General features: G+C 39.2%; 1 protein-coding gene, 1 long non-coding RNA gene, 1 other non-coding gene and 1 pseudogene across 5 annotated transcripts; all 4 read right to left on the bottom strand.

Moving 5' to 3' along the window:
* Nucleotides 1-436: 436 nt before the first annotated feature.
* LOC149026725 (uncharacterized) lies at nt 437-6,096 on the bottom strand. Its single transcript, XR_016173470.1, has 3 exons — nt 5,678-6,096; nt 906-2,011; nt 437-786 (listed from the first exon to the last, which is right to left on the bottom strand). It is a non-coding gene; the product is annotated as an uncharacterized LOC149026725 (long non-coding RNA).
* Nucleotides 6,097-6,225: 129 nt separating this feature from the next.
* Nucleotides 6,226-7,914, bottom strand: LOC149026724 (protein WHAT'S THIS FACTOR 1 homolog, chloroplastic-like; annotated as a pseudogene).
* A 47-nt stretch (nt 7,915-7,961) lies between these two features.
* On the bottom strand, nt 7,962-8,049 carry TRNAY-GUA (transfer RNA tyrosine (anticodon GUA)). Its single transcript is given in 2 exon segments — nt 7,962-7,997; nt 8,013-8,049. It is a non-coding gene; the product is annotated as a tRNA-Tyr (tRNA).
* A 1,155-nt stretch (nt 8,050-9,204) lies between these two features.
* On the bottom strand, nt 9,205-18,353 carry LOC149026722 (putative pectin methyltransferase QUA2). Of its 3 annotated transcripts, none has more exons than XM_089155636.1 (10): nt 17,515-18,353; nt 17,214-17,379; nt 16,366-17,089; nt 16,141-16,273; nt 15,010-15,250; nt 12,387-12,612; nt 12,046-12,221; nt 11,581-11,884; nt 10,096-10,234; nt 9,205-9,815 (listed from the first exon to the last, which is right to left on the bottom strand). In XM_089155636.1, exons 3-10 carry the CDS (start codon nt 17,079-17,081, stop codon nt 9,657-9,659), a joined length of 2,094 nt encoding a protein of 697 aa, XP_089011762.1. In that variant the 5' UTR covers nt 17,082-17,089; nt 17,214-17,379; nt 17,515-18,353; the 3' UTR covers nt 9,205-9,656. The 3 variants fall into 3 exon arrangements, with proteins under 3 accessions (XP_089011762.1, XP_089011754.1, XP_089011748.1); XM_089155628.1 differs by lacking the exon at nt 17,214-17,379 and having other exon boundaries at nt 17,515-18,073; nt 18,165-18,353; XM_089155622.1 differs by lacking the exon at nt 17,214-17,379.
* Nucleotides 18,354-19,509: the final 1,156 nt, after the last annotated feature.

The raw sequence follows: 19,509 nt of genomic DNA, 5'->3' as shown, positions 1-19,509 counted from the left end.
CTTATTCTTGGAATATTCAACATATCTTTCCATTTGATTTCTTATTCTCGGAATATATTCTCCATCTGAGGCACTGGCATTCAGAGTAATCAACAAATAATAGTGTTGGAATATTTTTCTTCTTTTCAAAATTTTAAACGGTGGCTGTTGGGATGATCTGGTGACCAGTAAAATATATCGACCTTGGTGTGTTACTGGGGAACATCTTTTGTTTCTCAGTAAATGCTTTAACATCTTTGTGCTTGTATTATATGGCATAAAATAATCAGTTCTTCCATTTTGCTGCATGGATCTGCAACTTGTCTTCTTTTTTTGGGGGAAAATTTTCCATATTAATTCAGATAATGGGAAGTTAAAATAACAATAAAAAATTGTGTTAAAAATGTTCAAAAATCTTAAAGCAAACTATATAAATTTAATATTATGTAGGCTTATGATTCACAAATCAAATATTACTATTTAGGTATAAAGCAGCCGTGAAAAAGAGCCTAATTTCCAACCATATCTTTAAATTTTCTGCCTGCAATTGTTGATGCACATAAAAACTGAAAAAGTGAGACCATGCACTTACATACTTGGAGGTTGGAAACAAAGCGACTTGTATGATGCCAAATAACTGCGATTACTTCGATGTGATTTCTGCAAAAGGGATTCTTTCTTTCCTTTATTAAGAAGAATAATCTTATCTTCTTTCAATCCTCAATTCCTTGTTGAATTTCCATTCGATCTTCAATTCCTTGTTGGGTTCCATCCAAAATCATCCAGATCATCCATCCACTCTGAGACCTAAACAAGAGAAGTTTTAGCCAGTGCTTTTAGCGTAGGTGGGAATAATTTCCCAACTGGAAGCCACAAACCAAGCCACAGAAACAATGCTTCTTTTCCACCTTGTGTGGTCCTAGTACCTTGAACAGTTTTACTTTGGAGTCAAATCTGTACCAACAGCAGCAGACAGCAAGCTCTCGAATCCATCATGCATTAAGAGATCTACTTATTTGAGACGGAACTATTCCATAGTGGAAACAAGATGTTTAAGCTCAATGGGATGTGCAATGGACCCAAGGGCAACAGCAATCATGGGGAGTAAAGGGTATTTCAGTAAATGTAATCGAACAAATTGCTCCAAGACAAGCTTAATGCTCCAGTGTCGACTGTGCCTTCACAAAGAATAACTCCCAGTGCCGTGCACGACTCTTAAGATTCTCAAGTCACACCTTAACCATGCAATATGAAAAGAGAACCTTCTTCAATTTTTTTTGGGGTAATTGGGTAAACCAAAATTCATTGAGTTAGAAATGACCCCCTGTGCATTAATCAATCTCCGATAATATTGCATTTTCACAGTATCAGTTATGATTGAGTCTAAGTGAACAGAAAAGCATCCGCAAGTACCTTAGTGCAGAAACCTTTGTAGTGTCAATGTCTGTAACAGCTTTCTAACATTTCCCGTGCCCTGCAGATATTCGATTGATACTTGTTTCTGTTGGATGCTGACCAATTATACTTCGTTGAGAGAGTTGTTAAGAGTTGTTTTCTAAATTTATGGTGTTCCAATGCTTCAGTTCAGCAGAAATGTCCAAGCACTCTATTCAGAGTTAGCTTTAGCCTGAACCCTTCTCTCTTTTCCTCACATGAAGTTCGAAGCTTCATCAACCAGACTCACTCCATTCCCACAGGATCTTAAAAATCATTGATCTCTCCGTCCCTTCTATGTAAAGCTGACTGGGTATCAGGCTATCCACATTACATACTTCAATTCTGAAATGAACACGAGTGCTTTATTACAGAGCCGGCAACCACATACCAAGTTCAGCATTTCATCCACACGCACTCTTATGCCTTGTAGAAAAAGGTGTTGCAGGATTCTGTAGTCACCACCTACTTCCAGTAGAATATAATGTGCCATCCAGAGTCAGACACATTAATGTTGAAAAATCATTCTTCAAGCCAACTTCTCCCTCCTGTGAATAGATGACTTTGGAGGAAGTTATGCCTCTTGAGCCAAAGGAACCTGCAGAAATCATGGAGCATAGGAGTAGCACTGCTCTGCATTAACAATAAGTAAAACAAAACCAGAGGATACTCCAACACTCAGGAAGCAAAACAGGGTGCAGGGTTGGAAAATGTAAGAATGCCATTGCAAAACAAAAGCCACAGTAACCACAAAAACCCAAAAAACAGCAACAGCAGGCACCACTACAAGAGTTCAGTATGGTGGGATTTTAGGATTAGTTCCCCAGTGCCAGGTAAGCTTCCACCAATTAAGTCCTTAACAAGTATCCAGCCAGCTGCTTCTATGATAAAATCATCAACCTTAACAAGAGTCACAAAGTTGGTGAACATTCAGATCCTAGAAGAAATGAGTGATGCAAGGCTCATCCTCCCTCCTAAAAATAATAGACCATGAGCAAGAAGGCCAAGTCAGACATATCCACACCATGGCCAAAACATTTCAGAGGTTTGGGATACTATTAGTGTGACTCAGCATCTGAATTCTTCCAAACAATAGCTCGCTTCACCAGCATGGATATGAGAGTTATCCCCAAACTTTCATGGTTCTCCAATCTTCGAACTCTAAACTTGTTGGGCAACTCAATAGGTAACACAACAAACTAAAATACATAGATTAAATAGGTTAACTTTCCCTATCAACAAACAAGAACCCACTTGTTTCATTGTTGTTAATTTTGATTGCAGCTCACATTATCCCAGGAATGCTGCCCAAGGGTCTACATAACCTTGACTGATCCAGAAACAACATCACTGCTATCACAGGTCTCAGAGAGCTGACACAATTATGAGTCCTCAGTGTTGGGTACAATAGGGTCTTCCGAACTGGAAGAGGTAAGCTTCAGGAGTAAAATCTGATTCCATGATTTTTACCTTTAAAGCATTTTTACTTCTCCACTCTTCCTGCACGACAGTTTTTTCTTCAGTGGTAACAAGGTCATTAAAAATAAAAAAAAAAGGGGGAAAACGGCCGACCATATTTAGTGCCAACATAAAGCCCCAGGAAGAGTTGAAACTGCTGCCAATGAGGAGGCACTCTGCAGTCCGCTTAAAACCACAATGAGGGTTCAGCAGGAAAACCAGGGCATCATTCAACACCATCAAGAAATTCAATTCGTTGGACCATTAATGAAGGGATTAGACAAAATAAAATTGTGTACAACCCAGACAGGTTAGGTTGCATCAGTTAAAAAAAATACATAGTTCAGGTAAGCGTGTGGCCTTGACCTGCAGTGTGATGGGAGGATGATAATGGTCCTCACCATGGGAGATGGGAAAGAAAAAGAGACAGGGCAGGCACCCCAGCAATGTGCCCCACGCTTTCCTGTTATCATTATTGTTAAATTATTACTGCTGTTTTTACTAATATTTTTCATTTGGGTGATCAATGTTTTTCAAGTTCATTCTCCTTAGATTTAAGATTTTTTACCAATTAAAAGTATATGCCATTTAATGACTTCTAGAATTTAGACTCATTCGCAGTTAATAAATCAATAAACACGAGAAGAGGAAAAAAAACCACCCCAGGCCTGTCCAAAACCAGCAGCTATCTTGACAGAATTCTTCTTAACTAGGTCAGCCTTTCGGTTGGGCTTGGGCCACCAACCAAGCTGGCCCAACCTGCCCAGACACCCACTCCAACTTAGTAACTAGAAATCTAGTATACGCATAATCCTAGGATAAATCAGGTTGGGTTGTTATGAGGTACTTCCCACAGAGACGCTTCGTTAATCAAAGATATGTCTACAATTGCTGATAGTTTCAGTTTTCTTGCAAGAATACTATAACAAGCAAAAACTGGCAAGCAAATTAATTATAAAAATCGTAACTACAATAATTACCTAATAGCATCAAACCAAAGTGAGAAGAAATGAGATTCAGGTTTGAGGAGATGACTTAAGACCAACACCAAACTACAACCTAGATCGTGTACCTGATTTTCGAATCAAGTCCAAAATCCTGCCCTATGTTGGGCAGGTCTTAATCAAGTCCATTTGGCCACGTTCGAGGCGTTCCCTTGAGTTTGAGCGAGACTGGTCTTGGATTTTGAGAAACTTTTCAGGAACTTCCATTTGCGATCGGATCGGAAAGCTAGTGTTTTGTGCCTTTATCCATCATCTTTGGGGAACAGGTTGGGTGAGATGGACTTCCAAATCTCACTCTATTGATTTGGAATGCCATCTTTTTCAATGTCTCTTCTAGACTACTGTACAAGCAAAACCACCCCTAATGGTGATACCCCAATCGGAACTACGCTTATTGTTATCGCCTCAAGCCACAGTCCGTCTTTGCGGAGATCACTTAAAGACCAACACCAAGCTTCACCTTTTTCTGGAATATAATTATTTAATCAAGTCCAAAAAAAATTGGACAAAGCAGGCTAGGTTTTGGTTAAGACCTGCCCAACATAGGGCAGGACTTAAGTAGTAGCATCATAAATGATGGAACTACCCATAGGAGTTTGAACAAAATTTCTTATGCTCCTTGATCCTTGGTATACTAATAAGGCCTCTGCTTGAGATGTTCTTAGGGTTGTCAAAGTGCACACTCATCACATAACTCAATTTGGCAGGAAATAAAATTAGTGACTTGGAGGGGCTACACAGGCTTTCGAAGCTAACTGTTCTTGACCTAAGCTTCACCAAGATAACTACAGCCAAACCACTAGGTTAGTGGCAAATTACAATTCCCTTCAGGCTCTCAATATTTTGGGAAATCCCATTGATAGCAGCATCCATGAGGAGCAGCTACAGAAGGTGGTTTCTGGACTGCTCCCACATCTAGCTTATTTCAACAAGCAGCCTACCAAAGCCTCAGAGAGCACAGGAAATGGTCAGCAGTAGTTTCACAAAGTTGCCAGCCATAAACAACAGACTGGACCATCCGAAGAGAGCACTTATAAGATGGTAGATCAAGGTGAAAAATATTTGAGGGGGTATCAAAGCAGGCAGCAGGTGGCTCAGAAAGCAGGAAGAAATTGAAAGGCAGAAGTCATCAAAGCAATATTAAAGAATTGAAGTCATCATCAAATGCTTCTTCTATTAATTAGCGCCTATCCCAAGAATTATGATTTATCTATTAATACAGCCAATATTCTGATGAAGAAGGCTCATAGCAAGTTGTTTCAAATGGCATGAATTTTGATCAAGATAACTTGGGTTTGTAGCTTCGTAAATATCTAAACTAGTAGAGTTGCTTTTCTATTGTCATTTAATCATTTCTTTAGCAGTTCTGAAGTATGCAATAAATCTGTGCTAAAACCCTTCCATCACAGGTTTGATTACTTTACATGGTATTCAAAATTGGAAACAAAATACAATCATTATAATTGTAGTAGATTGCAAAGATCATTAACAAACTCTGTAACATCAAGCACAAGTACAGAGTCAATGAAAACAATGGAGACACTGAAAAGAACACCTCAGAAAAAAAGAAGGGCCTGTAGGCTGTAGCACAACGCTGAAAACCAACCAGCCTGCTCAATCTAAGACTGGGATTTCTCAATCCTAGCCTAGTCCACAGGCTCAAAATCCCAGCTCAGACCCAGAACAAGATGGGCAGGCTCAGATTTTTAGGATTAAGTTGCACCACCAAAATAAAACAAATATCTCAACCCAAGGAGAGGAAGCATTACCATATATTCCATTCAATGGTTAAGGTGTCATACCTCTTGCCACCAATGGTTTCTACAAAAATATCACTACAAACTTTGCATTGTTAGCTTTCTTCCATATTCTAAAGTCTCCCTTTGTCCATTATGTTAGCTTTTCTCCAAGACTTGGAAACGATTCTAAACTCATCCAGTTTCTGGTTGTTGAGGTCGCTTTTTACAAGGGTTTCAAAGTATTCTTGAAACCCTCCCTTCTTGAATCCTGACTGATACTCTATCTTCAAAAGGGATCAACCGGTATACATTAGACCAAGGACATAACACAACCACTTCAAATCTGATATCTCCCTCATTTGTTCTTTCCAATCGCTCAATCACAACTCCTTTTGATATAAATATGTAACATGACTGTGTAATGCGACATGTTATGTCGGATCCCAACAGTTCCCAGTGGCATGCTTCTAACATTTCAGTGCCAATTCGCTTCCCCCCCCCCCCCCCCCCCCGCCCCGGGGGCCCGGGCCCGCCCGGGTGGCCCCCCCCCCCCCCCCCGGGGGGGGCCCCCTCCCCCCCCCCCCGGCGTGTCTCCCCCCATATAGTTGTGTTTTCTACCCAAAAAAAAAAACATTTCAGCGCCAATGATATCTCTTGCTCATGTTACAGTTAGGATTCGGTCCTCTTTCCACATTGACATGTAACTCTTCAGGTACAGCTGTTATTAATAACCTTATAGTCAACTTCGAAGCTGATGAGTCCACACCCATATATCTTCCCGAACTCCAGGGCCCGCTTCAGAATATTCACTCCATCACTGAACGGAAGAAGGATTGTAACTGAATTACTTCGGTCAATTAATTTTCTGGTGAAGTGTGTACCTCTCATTTGGCTCCTCCCTCCTCTCCTCTGATATTGATTCATAAGAAGAATTTTGCTAAACCTCAAAATCTTTTTTGTCAATATCATCACAGGACTCCATAACTTTCATTTGTGCATAACGTTGGAGCTTCTCATTAAAAAGCACCTGTGGATCCTTCTCGATCAAAACCCCGTCTTGCCTGTACGCGTCCCTCAAGAAAACGGTCCAGTTCATTTCAGTCCCAGCCAAGTAGAAGGCTCTGGGCTGTTTCTGAAGCATCTGGTAGGTGTGCTTTGTGAGATTGAACTCCTCCTTAAACTCCACAATGTGATGTATGGACGCTCTCTTCTCCAAAGTCAAGCTCAAGAACTCATTCAAAACCCCGACCCGATACTTTTCCGCTTCCAAAGACCAAAGCTTCAACTCCGAACCATCCGAGTAGGGAGAAACCAGTGGAAGCGTGTTCAGCAAGTTCAGCTTTCTAGTGTCATCCTCATCGAGGTCGAAAGATTTCCCATGACTCATAGGGAATTTAAACGTTTTCTTTACTCGATCTTCATCTACGACAAAATCCCTCTCCAGAGCACTCACAGCTAACGCAGAATCCCAATTCACTAGTTCGAGTATCCTCTTTCCCATCGTTCTCCACAACGATTCTGAAATAATCCGGATACTTGGAAACACGGTCTCTAAAATCCTCAGGGATCCCAAACAAGAGTCTGCAATGGTAGATCTTACTCAACGGAATTCGTTTCTTTGCAGACATCATAAGCAGTTTACGGACTTTAGTAACTCTATCTTCCATCATTTGATCCATAATGGACTTCTCTTCCTCGAGCAGATCTTCCATCAAATCAGTGAAACCGAACCACATTTTGCCGTCCGAATGCCGATACGTCTGAAAAATCAAGGGATGACGTTCAATCGAGCGAACGACTTTGCGGCCACGAGGGAATCCCAGTTCACGATGGAGCTTGCCGGCGTCATCAAGGCGGAGAACGTGTTCGGGCTGCTTGGAGAGGAACTCTTTACTTCTGATAAGAAAACGAAAGAGGGCGTCGCGTTGGACGATTTCTTCGAAGTGTTGGAAGCGGGTGGATTCTCGCTGGACAAGTTTTGTTCTTGGGCTCTCTTTCTTTTTCTGTTTCTTTCTATTCTTTGTCTTTGTATTAATGAATGAGGTGGAGAATGACGAAGAACAGTAAGAGAGGAGGTAGGGTTTAATGGGGTTTTGAAAAGGGCTCCCCACGTCAGGCTTTCGGATTTGGGAAGAAGGTGCTAGAAAGGATGAGGAGAACGTTAGGGCTTTGTGCAAGATGCGAAGTTTGCTCTTCCTAGCTACAAAGCACCAACCCATCCCTTACAGACTTGCTTCCCTGTTCACGTCGGCGAAGTCCTGTGTGGAGTCAAGAATCAAGACGAGACCTCTCTGAACAGTGACAACAAATGAAAAGAAAATAGGAAGGGACATAAAAACAAAAAATATCCGACCTGCCGGATTCGAACCAGCGACCTAAGGATGGCCGAGATATCCCACTACAGTCCTCCGCTCTACCAACTGAGCTAAGGTCGGAGTCGAGATGTTAAGTGTTAACATTAGTTATATATACTATATAAAGATAAATCATTGTTGAACCTGCGCCGAACCTTTGTCACGGACTCACCTGTCCATTTCGCCCTTTTCTTACCATGGGACTATGGGAGTAATGTAAAACTCATCCATTGTTGAAATCGGTCAACCTAGCCTGAATGCATAAATCATAATTGCATGGGATCGACCCTTCAAAAGGTTGGTGCTCTACTCGCACCCATCCACCGGTAAGAAAATGGGGATGCAATAGTGGTGACCTTGCACCCCCGTCACGTAATGTTTGGACTTTTGAATTCGACTTGTGCAAATATTGGCTCAGTGAACTACCAGCAAGTATTGACTCCGTCAGGATAACCCCATCGAAGGCCTAGTATAATTCGTAGAAATTGGTAGTGATCCCATGCCCAGGCCAAAAAGCATGCAACTGCTAATGCGTGAAATAGAGGAGCAAAGAGGATTCAAATTGAGACATTGAGGCTATCAAACCACTTAAAAGTGAGCTTGAGAGCACACAAAGGCCCACTGCTAGTTCACCTTATCAATACTCTAAGGTAAAACCCTCTCCTAAATGTATGATGAAAAAATACGATAAGAACACAATCCTCTACCCTTACAAATAGAAGATCTAGACTAATCAAAGATAAAAGGTCATTCAAAAGTACAAGATACAAAATAAAAGTGAGAAACGAAATCATTTAATGAATGTAATCTCCCATCAAACTATTAGGAACCTAGGTTACTTAAACGTACTCTGTAGAAAATTAACCATTTTTCCATGTTTATGTAATACAAGTCATTCTTATATGTAACCATTTTGCAGAAAATAAGTTCTAAGTAAGGTGGTGGTAGATCAGCTCATATCAAATTGATCATTCTGATTTAAACTGGGATTGAACCATCATTTCTATCTTGTAGCTTCAGCCATAAGCTCTGAGTGAATCAATGTGGAAGAGCGCCCAGTCCCACTTTATGATGATACAAAATTACTGAGGTTTGAAGCAGAGACTGAGCAACAACCAATCTATCAATGTATACTTCTTGTTGATGAGATGCCAAGTTGTAATACAGAAATCAATAGCACACAGCTGGCTGCACCCACTGGAGCGAGGTTTCATAAAAACTGAAAAGATGTCATCCAATGAATACATGAGTTGGAGACTTGGAGCCATGAGAAAGAGAGGGAAAATTTTAACTAATTCATAAATGCATACCCATTACCACGTTGAGGCTTGAGCATTATAATCTTATTCATTTTCTGAACAACCTAAATCACAATGGTTGTATTCTTACAATAATTAATGATATATCACTTGAAAATTGCAAATGAGAAAAAAATTGTTCTGTGATCATCTTCCCTTCATTTCCCCTTTTTCTTTTATAACTAATTACATGGCCCTATGAAAACCTTGTGGTTCCATAGGAGTTTGAGACATTGTATCCCTGCTGTTGTTCTCTCCTTTTCAGCATTTCAGTACCTGTTCAAAATCTTCACGATCGCTCTGTGCAGACCTTTATGGTTATATAACCACAATCCAAAATTAGCAAAAAATATGATATAAACCTTCGCAAGCTTCTGTTGAAATTTGTATCTATTTTTGAAGTCTCTTGAAGAAAGGCTTCTGACAGACAAGGAGCCTCTCATCGCTGTTACTCTCAATCTCCACCACTCGAGCATCCCATTTCAGCCATGTGGCGATTGCTCTGACTGATTCAATTAGAGGAGACGTGTCTCGGAATATCACCCAACCCTGCATAACCCAAATGTTGTTTAGATTTTCAAACCAATCTTTTGTATCCTGAATAACTTAGTAATATTTACCCAAAAAAGAAAAACTCAGTAATACATTCAAATGTCTTCAGATTATCACACATATTCTAGTGACTGTCTTACTCTCCCAAAACCCAAATTTTCTTGTTTTAAATACTGTCAATAGAGTATCAGTTTTTTATTTCTTTTGAGCTGGTGTCAAAAACCAAATCAATTTCAATTTCAATTACTGGATGCAAATGGAGTATAATGAGAGGTACCTCTGGACGAAGGAGGCGATCTATCTCTATGAATAAATCAGACATTGTGCACCTTTGCTGCTCACTGGTTTCTAGAGATAGTAGGCCTTCAGCATGAACCAAATCATAAGTTCTTGGGTATGTCGGAAATGCTTCACACCTGTAAAAAATTAATCAATTAGCTACAAAACCAAGAAACTATGATACAGCTCAAATCAAGTGTCACATCCTTGGTAGATATATATAAGGGTTGATAGTCTTGGAGTCTGCCATTCTTAAATGATACCGGTCCAAACCCACAGATGACCCTCTGACTGACAGTTTTGTGATATGTAATTGGTAGGACAAGGTAAAGAGAGGTATATACCCTAGCCATCTGATGCATGGAATTTTCATTGTGCAAATTCAATTGAATATTTGCATTTCAAAATTGTCATGGTGTCTAGGTACCCAAGGCATTGGAGGGGTCTTAGACGCAACAGAACATCAGTAAGGCAGCTGGATACCTTTACAACCATGTTTATTGTGGTATTTGTACAGGGTCCACTGATGACAATAGTACTACTCAAAAAGCATATTGAGGTAGATGGCTGCTTGGAGCTGTAGTTGAAGCAAAGCACGAATGACCAATATTAAGTCAAAACTATTACCAAGCAAAAAAAGGCAGAACACAAGCCAAAGTCTCAACAATGGTCTAATAGGAGTTGAAAGATGCAATCTGAATTCCCACATACAGACACTCTCTGGTAAGAGGCAGGAGGAGCCTGTTGTTGAAGCCACATCTTATTGCTAATAAAATTAACAAAAGAACCTTGACATAGTCCAGGTAAGAGGACCGTTCAAGATTTACTACTTGAAGCAGTTCATCAACCTAGGTCAACATGAGGGTGGAATGGGATATAATAAAGATAGTTGAAATAATTTGTCAATGCATGTTGGAGTTGCACAGGGAGTGGAGAGTTTCAACAATTGAGACTTTAGGCACAGATGAATTTCTTTTCCTCCGGATGGCAGAGTTAAGGATGAGTATTTCTATGGCTGTTTTAGAAGAGGGTTTTGCTGCTAACTTTCGCAATTCATAGGGATGTGGATTATTTGTGGCTGAAGTCTAGGGTTTGAACTTCAGGCTTTGTATTATGTGCTTCAATTTATTTCTTAAGAGTAATCATAGTCCAACTCCTCTCAAATTTTAATTTCTTAGATGCTTTTGCATTTTACTCTAAAGCAGCTTTTAACCAATAAGGGGGATCCCAAGAAAGGACTCGCTATCTATCCCAGGTTTGGCAGGCAGTTACTTAACAATAGGCTCGCGTCCAACTTGTTTCTGTTACTCTTTTTCATGCATATCCAGTCTGTAAAGACCACCAGGCCAACAGCTGCTTCCTAGTTTCTGTGGTCAATCAGCTGGTGAGCCAGTCTGGATTTATAACTACAGCTAAATTGCAGCTTGGGGAAACTTGCAATCAAAGAGCATTAATGAAAGTAAGGCAGTTAAAATGTACATACCAGTCATGCAATACCCCAACAAATCCCCTATCAAGGATTAAAGGGAGATAGTTTGGTCCGCTTCTTGGGACTACATTCATGACCCACACAGTTTTCCCTTCCTCCAATAAAGCAGAATTAAACCCTCCAAATCGAGCATTCATGTCCAACACATTCCTTAGCATGTTAAAAGGAGGGGAAGGATCCTCATCACCAGGTCTCTTAGGATGATCTGAGAATATCAGGGGTGAAAGCAGAGACCAATAGTTTCGAACTGCTGAATTCCAGATCAGGGAATCCTCAACAAAGTCTTCTGATTGGACACCTTATAAACATGAAACTCATTAAAAACATCTAGAAAATCAGGAGAAATAATAGAACAAGAGCAACACATCTAAGGTATGATGGCAGTTCTTTCTTATTTTCTTCCAATGAAAAAACAAAGTTCCAATGAAGCTAAAAACATGACAAGAATAATTAACTTACCATGAATTTCAAGCTCATTCGAGTTCACATGAACCCTAGATGGCCATGTGGGCCGCACTTCTATAGGTATCCAGCGGTGGCTATGAGTTCCAGCTATGCACAACTGTAATGGTCCATAATAAGGAGATTCAATATCATGACCTTTACTGCAGATGGGAGGAGCTGAACCAGACTTCCTATAAACACATGCAATTCGTAAGCATAAATCAAGGCCAATCAATGTGCATCACTTATTGAAAGACATAATAAGACTTCTGCTTTTACCGTGTTACAAACTACCCAAAACGGGGGGGGTGGATTTGAAGCAAAATTGTGATTAACAGTTCATGTTTGGGAATTACCGAGAAGCATAACAGCTTTTTTTGCTCGTCTTTTTCCATACAGCAGTTTCATCTTGTTGGGACAACATCTCCCAGCAAAGATTTTCTGCAAAGTTAAGAACAAAAGTCCATTTCTTCTTATTCTCTTTGTCACGCAGTGACATGTGAGCATTGGTAATTGGTGAAGTCCAGACAAAGTATCCCCCAGGTTTCAAAACTCTATCAACTTCAATCAAGAAAATACCATCTGATCATATAATAAAACAGAAAGTAAGTAACACCAAAAGTGTCGTCAGAAACAAGAGAAATCTCCCTGATCTTTTTCTTTATTTATTTATTTATTTATTTTTTTGGCCAAAAGAAATCTCTCGGATCCATCATGGATCAAACTAATTGAAGGGAAAACTACAGGATCAGCCACATTATAGTCTTCCCTTACAAAACTTATCAACTTATGTATATATGTGCAAAAACGTACTAACAAGTAACAGGCATTTGAAGAGGGTTCACCTCCTAAAAGTTGAGGAGATGTGGCTGACTTTCTCAGTATTGATCGATATAAGGATCCAATATCGTGGTAAAAAAAATTAGACCAGCTTTCATCGTGAAAGAGGGTTTAATCCCTAATTTGAGTTAATTGTATAAATATCTAAAGGGGGCTTGCTTTTAAGGCAAAGATGGAAAAGTATTACATGGTTAAGGAAAGTAGACAATGGAACAGTGGGGAGCAGTTGTATTCCACCAAGATGGCGTTGCAGAAGTTGCAGTGGGCAAGCCTTTCCAGATGAGATGTCGAGTAACCTTTTTTGTTTTGGAGAAATGCAGAGTGCCAATGCCGTGTGGATTGTCCAGAACAAGGTAAAGAAAGGAAATTATAGAAGCTCCAAAACTGACAAGAACGAAGAAAATCAGAATTGACAAGAAAGACAGAGGTAAGTACATACAAGCTCTTCTGCGACAGTGCTAGATTTATAGGGATCAGAAAAGATGCAAGGTTGTAGAAAAGGAAGGGACAGGTGAGTGAGGGTGGTAGAAGAAGAAGATAGGTTGGAGGAGCAAAGGGGGCTGGTCAAGGGAAGAAAAGGGTGACAGGTATAGCTATAGGCTATGGTACCAACACCTGAAATACTGTGTTTCCTGATACAATTGGAAAACAAATCCAGTTGATACACCCAATACTGTGAACTGTTATAGTATCCATCAAGTATCGGTAAGAGGCACCAGCTATACCACTTCAAATTGTTCGATACGATTCTGATACCTAACTTCATGTCCCAACCTAGACAGACAGGCTTTAACCAGCATAAAATTATTAGAACTCCTCAGACCAGTCTATATTTTATGTTTCAAGAATCAGGAACAGAATTAATGAACCAGTGATTATATTTTATAATTGCAATTGCCCATCTCTTATTGTTTTGTTCACAACCATGGGCAGATCGGGGCATTCTGTTCTAAGGTAGCCACATTATATATTTTCCTTACAGAGATTAGTATGGAAATATAACTGTGGGCATTTAAATTGTGCTGAACATTGATCCGTTGGAACTCTCGATTTGGTTTACCACAATTATGTTTGCAAGGGGAATTTCTGGTAGTTACTTTCTCTCATTACCTGAGAGGCATTTACTCTTGCATTTGCATTTCATGCGATTATAGTGATCCAATGGTTGATGTCTACTAACAGGACTGACTATACACTGGACACTTGTTGTATGTCTTTTATGCATGATTGGGAGTGTTCTTCAATATGGTTTCACACCCCGATTAGGGTGAAAATCTAAGCGTGTGAGTTACTGGATAAAGATCAATCAGAATTTGGAGCCTTGTTAATAGTTGACGTCATATAATGAAAGATGTTTCAAATAATTTTGTTCGATCATTGATCCTAATACTCTCACTTAATTATGCAATGCATTTGTTATTTTGGAAGGGAGTTTATTTCCATACTAGTGAAGATACATTGTTGGGGAGAAAGTGCAATGAAATATTCTACCATAAGGAGGTTTCAGGTTACACCCTTATTGTAAAGTTGTCCTTTTTTTTTGCGATTATGAAAAACTTAAATGGTAGTAGTTTCCTTCTGTGTGAATAAGCATGACTTAAAACCTACACTTTAGATCACACCACTTGATATGATCTTGACCATTAATTCGTAACCTCTTAATTAGGATTTTTTTCTATTGATACAGAGGCTTGGTTTAAACTCCTAATAGCATAAAACAAATTTTCCCAATTGCTGAGAGAGAGTGGAAAATAAAGTCTTCTTCTTGCTCAAGCTAGGGTTTCTACCACTGGAGGGAACAGAGCTTTGATGACCTAAATCTCATGCAGCATTACTTTGGAGGAACGTGCCATTGCTGCGTTCTAGGTAAACTAATCACCCGTATGTGTGATTTACTCAATTTTGTGTTTGTTCGATCATCCCTATGTGTGATATACTCAATTTTGTGTTTGTTCGAAATCCCATCTCTATCATGCTGCTTCCGCTGCCGCCAATGAGATGTCCAATCCAAATCTTAGGTATATTATAAGTAAAACGGCAACCCACCTACTTATTTAAAAAAAATTATACAAATCATGCTAACAAAAGCTAAAATACATAAAAGTAAACATCCCAAGTAAAGCATCTTATGATTGATACCTTTTTGATCCCAGTCAATGCCACATCGAGCACAGTGCAACATATCAAATGAAAGTGAAGGATATGGCAATTGTTTTGAAGTAAAAGATCCAATCATAGCAGGAAGACCTCTTTCTAAAGTTAGTTGGACTTGACTGCCTGAGGCCTCATAGTTTGCAATGCACATGGTCAATAGTTGCTTCGAAAAGAGATGTGCTCCAAAGCTACCATAACCACATCCTATGTCCAAGATGGTCCTAACCTGAGAATTTAAATGTAAAAAGTTGTATGATCAGTGCAAATTCCATGACTGAAAAACTACCTTACTTGGCAAATCAGAGAGCATTATGCAGTAAAGAGATATAACATACAAATACATGAATGTTCAATGCCGCCGGTAAAACCTACCATGCGACTTGGGACAGTCATTGCATACCATTTATGATAGCCCATGCCAATTATTAGTCCATATTTGGCTTGAATAGCGATAGTGTTAAACAAGAATGAGACTACAAAACAGGTTCATGAAGCAACGCAATGTAATTGGAATAAGGTTTGGTGGAACTGACTTGAACATCTAAATCGGTTTCTAATCAATCTCTCTTATGGAAGGTAACCAACTTGATGATGTACAAGAACAGCACCTTATTAGATTGCTTTATAATATTTTAGTCAAATATCATAGTATCACCATAGTCAAGTATTTAACCACAATTGATTCGGAGACAAACTATAATCCTTTCAACAATTATCCAAAACTAGACAGCTCCTAATCACCAGCTAAAATCTCTGGAAATTTTAAACATCACCAGATGTACGGTCACTAATTACCATATCACTTGTTTCGCAGCAAAGCCAGCAAAATAATGGAACTAGTAAGAAAGAAATTTTAACCAGGGGAATTAACATCTAATGAGTCAACTATTCTTGTAATTTTCCAAGTAGAGTCAATAATGGATACCACCTGAGAGTCTCCATTTTAAACCCTCACCTGGCCTATTACATACAGTTCTCTGGTTATACGCTAGATGAACTCCATACCCATAAATGAACTAAAAAATGATCTACAAAAAAAAATTGAACAAGACTAGAAACCCCAAAGGAGTAGTACAACCACCAACAAGACCAGGCCTCCGATTAAAAGTTACTCACCCCAGCCTGAACAAAATTAGATTCATTTCTCAGCCCAATCATTTCAGCAATTTGGTGGGAGTAATCTTCGACTCCATCAAACAGGAGAGAGTCAGAACGGAAGGATATCTGATCTTCTTCCAACATCATCATCCTGCAACCATATTGATTGGACGTATTAAGCAATGAATGGGGGAACTAAGGTGTATCTGAAACAAATTAGAATTAGAATAAAACTGCACCAACCTTTTGGTCAAACTTCCAGAGGAAAGAACTTCTTGCGCCGTAATTTTGACATTTGCACTCCATATAACGTCCCTTCCAGTAGGCCACCGGAGAGGAACTCTGTAATTCCGTGGTGGAAGCTCTAAACAGCTCTGCTTGGGTTCATGCTGACATTGACGGTCATACTCGTTCCCATCAGAGTAACCCAAAACCAAATTATCAGAATTATTAAAGCAAGGAACATGGTTCTCATACTCCTCGGAACAGTATTCCACTTCCTTCAATCTCGCACCAAGAGAGAACTCCCCTATATCTGCAAGGTCGGAGATGAGTTTTTCTTGGAGCCGCCTATAACCCTTAAGGATGTAACCTCTTGAAGACGTTGAAATGGTGATCGCCCACCAAAGAGAACCAGAAAGAGAAAGAATCACAATCAGAACTAAACTGAACCTGAGAAACAGCAGGGTCAGCTTGTGACGGCTTCGTGAAGTTCCCATGTTGAAGGGGTCAGATCCAAAACCATTCTCGCTGAACCCAGATTTGGGAGAAGGATTGTGCCCAAATATCAAATTGACAAGGATACGTAATGACTGAGGCTTTTGAACTGGCGGAGGAGACGACCGATTCCTATACTCATCCTCTTTCTCATTTCTGTCTTTCATCTGAGAGTCCCACGAATAATTGCCACTGTCTGCAATCCTGTAACCGGAAACAGCACGATGAAGCGGCCGAGACATCGCCCAACCTGCAAGACCGCATGGAAAGTTCAAGGAAACGCAGGGAGAATAAGATCTTTCGGAAATATTTACAAGCTAGATCCACAAAGCAAATATCAATAGAACACATCTCAGTCTACAAAACACACTCACCGCCTGATAACAAAATTCCCCTTTTAGTTGTCAGTGATGTAAAACACAAGCAGAACAAAGAGAAGCAATAGCTCGGATTCACAAAAGGAAGAAGAACTAAGGATGACAACCCATTTTAAGCTCGACAGAGTTAAAGTGCAGTAGCAGAACTAAGAAGTACCTACGACTGGGTATCGCATCAGATACGCATATAGAACAGAAAAGAAAAAGGGGAAAATCAATAAATAAATATTAAGAACTGTTTTGACTCTTAAAGAAAAGAAACAAAAACAAAACCATAAAAAAGAAGAGAAGGAACTACCTTAAAAATGAACCCTGAATTCAAGGTCCTTAACTTACGGCATCACTTGGTGTAGTCTAGCTTTCTGAGAGGAATTTTATTTCCCTGTCTCCACAAATCTCAGTATCTGAAGCTCAGTCTAGCACTGCTTTAATCGAAAGAGAGAGAAGGGGGGAGGGAATGCTCATGAATCATGATATGGGAAAGGAAAATCGAAAATGGATTGCTTGTTTCATCCACAAGAGGTAATAATAAATGAGGAAAACACTCATCACCAGACAAACACGGAATCTATCTGGAGAAGTATAGATCAAATTGAAAATTTTAACCTCTCAATTAAAGAGCCATTCTTTAGTAAATGTTCATCCAATCCCAGCATCAACCCTAATTAATCAACGAAACTCCCAAGAAATGACTTTTCTTTCCGGTTTCTTAGCAGTAAAGATCGCAATCACAATCCAAATACTCCCACCCCACTAAGCACCCCACTGGCCTTGCTGCTGCTGCTGGTGTTGAGTAGCTCAATTGCTCGGGATTAGCACTAGCTTCTTCACTCTCTCTCTCTCAGATTACCACCTTCCTGTTAATTTAATACTAATCATCATTCAATGTGAAATTTTATAATCAAAATTGAGAAATCTAGGTAGATCTGCAGAGACGCTGGGTTTTACCGAGATCCTCCGCCAAAGGGAAAGCCCGTGAAATGCATTCAAAACCCCAACATCACGATTTTGTGAAAAGCTGTAAAAGATGATTACTGGTTTCACTTTTTTAAAGGGACGATCAAAACCCTATACTGAAGACAGATTTTAAATTCGCAATTGTGATCCTTTCGTAGACAACATTCAGAATCATGTTTATTTTTCTTTATTACTAGGTAGCGAACCTTTTCTATACTCTTATCACGGATTCACGGGTGCAAGTCTGTTTCTGAGTGTGAAAAATATTAATTAATGAAATTCATATATGTCGCTTAGTGACGCTTGAAGCGTGTCCGTTAGAAATGCTGACTTGTAATTTTCTTTTGTGTCTAGTAGTGTAGGCTTTAGTTAAGCGATTTTTTCATGAAAAATTGCTTCAATTATGCGCATTCAATGGACATGACGGTGAAGCAAAAATTTGAACCATTAGATCTTAAATTTTGCTTTGATTTCGACCATTGAATTTTAATGACCAAGATTAAAATTTCGACTAATATCTCAATTGGACGAATCGAAATATATTACATGCAATATATGCACAGGATTGAAGCAGGATGCGAAAAAATATCACGCGGATTTGACGAAGTGAGAAGGACAGAAGATGAGCTTCTGTCAGACTCGTGGATTCTCCACTGCAATCTTATCCAGTATTATTTTTTTCTCCAAATGGCATCTCAAAGAGCTACAAATGTTGGCCATGCCTCTCAATTTCCGAAAACAGAACCCTAATGGATAATGGCTTATAATTTATAACTTGAAATACACCAGCCCTTCATGGTCAGCTCATTACTGTCTGCTTCGTAAATAGTGTGGTGCTTTTGTTAAAAAAGTCAAAGTTTAATTTTCCCATTAGAGGATCAAAGGATCCTAAGTTAAATTAACAATCACAACATTGACAAAACCAAAAGAGTTTGGTCGCAATATTTTCATTAATCTTTTTGTAGGTAATTCAAAAAATGTCAAAAAGGAACATTTTTAGTTTCAACATCCAATTAACGGCATCTTTGGTGTTTCTGAGTATATGATTGATTTTTATTTGTCTATTAGTGTTCAATATCGAACAAATTTCTCCTACCATTCCAGTAGGGTTTTGACATCCAATTAGTGATTGATGTTAATTTGTTTATCAGCCTTTAGCAAGTCCGGATCTTATCTTTACCGAGCTGAAACCCTTTTCAATTATTCATAAGCTGAAAATGAAATCAATTAAAATCAAAATCATCAAAACTTAAATAAATAGAACTAATATATGATCTATCTACAATTGATAAACACCAATAGTTAAAGAGAAGTGTAGAAATTAAGCATTCGTTAA

Source organism: Hakea prostrata, chromosome 1, assembly GCF_041222555.1.
Source record: "Hakea prostrata isolate BN-2017 chromosome 1, UWA_Hpros_2, whole genome shotgun sequence".
Classification (NCBI taxonomy): domain Eukaryota; kingdom Viridiplantae; phylum Streptophyta; class Magnoliopsida; order Proteales; family Proteaceae; genus Hakea; species Hakea prostrata.
The sequence above is the reverse complement of the archived record's forward strand: the minus strand, read 5'-3'. Positions and strand labels throughout refer to the sequence as shown.